The sequence below is a fragment of the Sycon ciliatum genome, chromosome 6 (assembly GCF_964019385.1).
Source record: "Sycon ciliatum chromosome 6, ocSycCili1.1, whole genome shotgun sequence".
Taxonomy (NCBI): domain Eukaryota; kingdom Metazoa; phylum Porifera; class Calcarea; order Leucosolenida; family Sycettidae; genus Sycon; species Sycon ciliatum.
Window position 1 is genome coordinate 21,661,915 of NC_088648.1, and position 5,000 is coordinate 21,666,914.

The 5,000-nt window shown below is 47.9% G+C and overlaps 2 protein-coding genes across 3 annotated transcripts in view; both read left to right on the forward strand.

The window, feature by feature from the left end:
• The window catches only part of LOC135819662 (uncharacterized), a 223,066-nt gene that overhangs the window by 168,131 nt on the left and 49,935 nt on the right, over positions 1-5,000 (forward strand). The window lies entirely within an intron of this gene.
• The window catches only part of LOC135819670 (uncharacterized), a 6,677-nt gene continuing 1,777 nt past the window's right edge, over positions 101-5,000 (forward strand). The window contains exons 1-5 of one of the 2 annotated variants that reach the window (XM_065332919.1): positions 103-499; positions 792-980; positions 1,968-2,012; positions 3,013-3,057; positions 3,801-3,907. In XM_065332919.1, coding sequence (XP_065188991.1) covers positions 124-499; positions 792-980; positions 1,968-2,012; positions 3,013-3,057; positions 3,801-3,907 — 762 coding nt within the window. In that variant the 5' untranslated portion in view covers positions 103-123. Of the gene's footprint in view, positions 500-791; positions 981-1,967; positions 2,013-3,012; positions 3,058-3,800; positions 3,908-5,000 lie in introns of both variants that reach the window. The other variant, XM_065332920.1, reaches the window with a different exon arrangement.

A 5,000-nucleotide genomic window follows, 5' to 3' on the forward strand; every position in this document is an offset into this window, starting at 1 on the left:
AACCTATTTACTCTTCAGGGCTATCCATTGCTATCACTTCATGCTTACTTGCATGAAAAATACAATCACCTCTTTCAGTCGAACTTCCCCATTTTCTTCTTTATTCGGTCTCTGACTTGATGGATGTGTACATGCGTGAACGTGCATGTGTCACTGTGCATGCATATACACTGTTATTATTCTGAAACAGATCAGAGGTCGTCTATAGTGAAGTTCATCATCGACTGTGAATATAATCACACGGCCCCGAGTTTCATTAAAAGTGTCATTCGTAATCTCCGCAATCTCCTTGGTGATGGGAGCATCCACGCCGACAGCGTGCACGGCGAGAGCGGAGGCACAGCATTGTTTGTACAGATGTCTGCCAAGGCTCATACCAGGCTCTGGGAGTTCTGTAAGGATCAATCTAGCCTGCTCGCTGGTCTGCACATTCTCGAAGTGTCAACTGTGGACGGAGCAGTAGTCTTCAATTTCCGTCCCACGACATGCAATGGCGAAGGTAAGACGGATTGGTGCTGTAGGAAATAGGATGCACCGATAGCAGCCAGTTAATTCCTAAGCCTTGGTCCCATGATGATAGAGAGATCATCACTAGTCAACAGACGACTGGCTGTCGTGTGGGAAATTGGTTACTACATGCACATTTCGGTCCATAATGTTTGTCCGCAAACAAGTTTTCGAGGAGACCCTTTTGACAGAACCAAGTAGTGTTTACAACCAAACAGCTTCCTTGATATGCTTCAATTTACCTCTGGAGCAAAAAGTCTGAAACTCTTTGTTTTCTTGTTCAGGTATTACTCCTGATGACCAGAAGCGCTTGGTTGAAGAGTTCTCCAAGAGATATCCATCCTTGGACCGAGATCAGCTGTCTGTTGCTGTGGCTGACCAACAGAACGTTCAGCATGCAGTGATTGCACTGACCAAGCTCGGCTTCGATGATGACGAAGCATGCTTGAATGCACTGCCTGAGATTCTACGTGGTGAGTTTCAATACCATTGTTTTGTGGTTGTGTTGCGTGTACTGTGTCTATTGGTCCCTGCCGTCACTGTTGCGAACAGGTGTGCATCAGCGATTATATTTACATCGTGTTATAAAAGCATAAACGCCGTATCATTTTGGCAATGTCACTGGGACCACGATGAAGAGAAATGGTGCGTATTGCCGCATCGGAATAATCGGAGGACGGTTTGGTGCATGTATTGATGAACTTGTGGTCCTTCAGAAAAGCCTCCCTTTGTACTGAACCTCCCGAGGCCATTGTGCTGCAAGTAGAAATTTCAGCAAGTCTGTGGAGGGTATTCCCCTATAGGTGATGTGTGTGCGGGGGGAGGGAGGAGGGGGACATATGAATCTCTCGCATCTTAGCACCAGCAACGTTACTCGCTGTTATGCGGGATTCACAGAAGCATTTTTACGATGCAATGCGCAGTGCGACATCCGCGAAATTAGGAAATTCTTTAAACGCACCGATCGCACAGTTCACTCAGCCGTCACAACTGGCTCATCGCAGAAGTAGAGCTTGCCACTGCTTGGCTCAACTTCTGCCGTGTGACATGCGATGTGATGTACGATTTTGACCTTTGCAAGAAAGTTGTACGAAAGGTTCAAGAGTTGCTTGCAGATTTGTGCAAGTTGTACCCGACTACACAACTGCCACAATGACGTACGCATTTGCATTGAGCTTTGAGGCATGTCAGCAAGGCGTCGTCTACTTCTGTGTATGGTAATTTGCGAGTATGCATCGTACTGCGGTGTCGCAGATCGCGTTGTTTTGCCCAAAGGCTATGGGCAATACAACCCAATGTGCGACACCGCAGTGCGATGCATACTCACAAAACAAAATGCAATGCTATTGGCCATAGCATTGCAAGAACGCTTCTGCGAATGCCACCTAAGATGTAAGGAAAACAAGTGACCCTGCAGTCGTAAAATTATGCTTTGCCTTTCCTGTTGCGGTCTTTCATAGGTGTGTCGGCAAGAAAGACAACTTCTATCCCTGCTGACGTTCACCGTACGTACAACAATATGGCTGTGATGAAGCCTTGGTCCATCAAAATGCACAATGCATATGAATCTCTTGCATCTAATGGCCGGGTTCTACTGCGGCTCCGCTGCTCGTCATTCGCGGCTTGAAACGTCATCATTACCATAGTGACCGTGGCTCGAGCTAGAGGAGCGAGGCCGCGGCTCATTGCGAGCTTTCGCTACGATTCTTGATCAAAAACTACGAGCCTTTTCGGGGCTCGACCTGTTCCCCCGTACTTTGCATTGTTTTGTACGCGAAAATTTTAAAATTCAAATTTTAGTCCGTTGCGCACGCCAGAACACGAGGATTTTTTGATTTCGCGCTCACAGGCAGGTGAGACGTCATCAAAAAACGTGGAGCACGACGGCGGTACCGCGAATGGCGAGTGTCAGTGTAACCGCGCTGCTCCGCTGCATGCAGCCAAAACCCGCTGAGCAGCGGAGCCGCAGTGGAACCCGGCCCTTAGCACCAGCAACGTCACTCGCTGTGATGCGGGATTCACAGAAGCATTTTTACGATGCGGTGCGCGATGCGACAGCCGCGAAACCAGGAAATTCCCAAACGCACCGATCGCACAGCTCACTCAGCCGTTGCAACTGGCCCATCTCAGAAGTTGAGCTTGCCACTGCTTGGCTCAACTTTCGCGATGCTACATGCGATGCGATGTACGATTTTGACCTTTGCAACAAAGTTGTACGAAATGTTCAAGAGTTGCTTGCAGATTTGTACAAGTTGTACCCGACTACACAAATGCCACAGTAACGTACGCATTTGCTTTGAGCTTTGAGGCACGTCAGCAAGGCGTCGTCTACTTCTGTTATTGGTAATTTGTGAGTATGCATCGCACTGCGGTGTAGCAGACCATGTTGTATCGCGCATAGCATTGCAAGAATGCTTCTACGAATGCCACCTAAGATGTAAGGAGAACAAGTGACCCTGCTATCGTAAAATTATGCTTTGCCTTTTCTCTTGCGGTCTTTCTTAGGTGTAGCGGCAAGAAAGGCAACTTCGACCTCTGCTCACGTTGACCGTAGGTGCACCAATATTGCTGTGATGAAACCTTGGTCCATCACAATGCACACGTGTACATAATGTGTGTTTGGGTGTGTGTGTGGGTGTGGGTGTGGGTGGGTGTGTGTGTGGGTGCGTGTGTGTGTGTGTGTGTGTGTGTGTGTGTGTGTGTGTGTGTGTGAGAGTGTGTATGTGTGTGTGTGTGTATGTGTGTGTGTGTATGTGTGTGTGTGTGTTTGCTAGGCTTAATACACGTGCTGTTCTTTCTGGCCTCCCTCATGTCGCTCCGGTGGGAATTTCACAGGACCGTCAAATTATCTTGGTTTTTCATTTACATTGTAGTTTCAAGAAAGTGGCACCTCCGAATGTTGCAGCTGCTGCTTTCTGCCGAATAACTGACACTTGGCTGACCAACAGCTGCTGCCGTCTGGAGCACATGAGCAGCACGTTGAGCAAAGAGTTGTACTTTCTTGCAGGTTTGCCGAGTGGAAGGTTCGACGTGCTCCTGGTATGCTTAAGACGGCTGTCGTGTGTCAGTCAAGTGTCAAGTCACTCGGCAGGAACGCCAACACTTGGGTCTGTCACAAACAGCATTTTCGAGCAAGAGAATTCAGAATGTTGTGTACCTCAAAAAAGCGATGTTATCATCACAGTACGGAATAGTGGTAGCAACATCGAGACAGTGCAGAGAAATGCCTCAGGCTTGAATCTGTTTTCCTGCCATTCTTTTTTTCATTTCTTATTTTGTCTCCTTTCTTGCAGATCCTGAAGAGGCCATTTCAACCCATGTCTCTGCCAATTCTGAACACGCAGTAGAAATCCAGGGAGCTGACAATGAGCTGTCTCTCCGGCCACAACTTAAGTCCCAGGTAAGAAGAGACCAGATGCAAACATCATAGGTACCGCAAGGAAAGATTTAGGTCTGGTCCTGTTTGGTGTGTGTGTGTGGGAGGGGAGGGGTGGGGGGGGGGGGAAGGGACATGTACCCCTTGAAACATTTGACGTGGAGTATGGTGCGCTGTTGTATTTCATTGAACTCTGAGAAATAGAAATTTAACCCATTCAGTGCCAAGGACGAGATTACTCGTCCTACAGACCCCCTCGCGATTGGCCAAGGACGAGATATCTCGTCCTCGTAGTGCGCACTACTATATCTCACTGGCCATGCACTACGATCTAGCTTGGCCGATTGTGGCTCTTCGAGGGGAAACTAGCGGTTTTCCCCTACTGAATAAGACCTCACTGGCCGTGTTTGAGTAAGTATGGGCGCGGGAGCATACATTCAAAGCGCGAGCGCGAAAAACATATTTCGATTCAGAAACAATTAGATTGACAGAACGTACTTTAGGTCTCTCTAGCTGTCACTCAGATCGGCGAGTCGCCGCATGTCGGCAGAAGAGGTGCTCCAGTCCATCATGGACTCGGACAGTGATGACTGGAGCTGCGAGAGTGAAGGCGATGACTCGGATGCGGACATAGCCGTCCGCGATCGTGACGGAACAAATTTCGCGGACGAGTCTGCCTTAGTCGATGTCGTACCTACTGCTGTGGTCGCCTTGGACGGCCCTGAGGATATCGAAGATGTCGATGTCGAGCTTGAACAGGGCACAGCAGCACAAGCTACGCCAGCGGAGGACAACAAGTCGGTTTGAGTTGATACGACTAAATTGAAAAAATCAGATTTTTCATGAAAATGGCACGGCCAACCGCGTGCATCTGGCCTGGCACTGAAAGGGTTAATGCAATCAAATTTTGTAAGAAAAGGTTTACGGCAATTTCAGTAATACTCAAATCTTTATTTTCAATTAAATGTGGATGGTCAGGATACAACATTATGATTCAACAAGGGAAAACTTCCGAACAGAAAGAAGCATAAAATTATGTGAATGTCACCTACCTATGTCTAACTGTGGAAACCGTTACTTTCATCAACCATTGTCATTGCATAGCCAACCTCTTCTT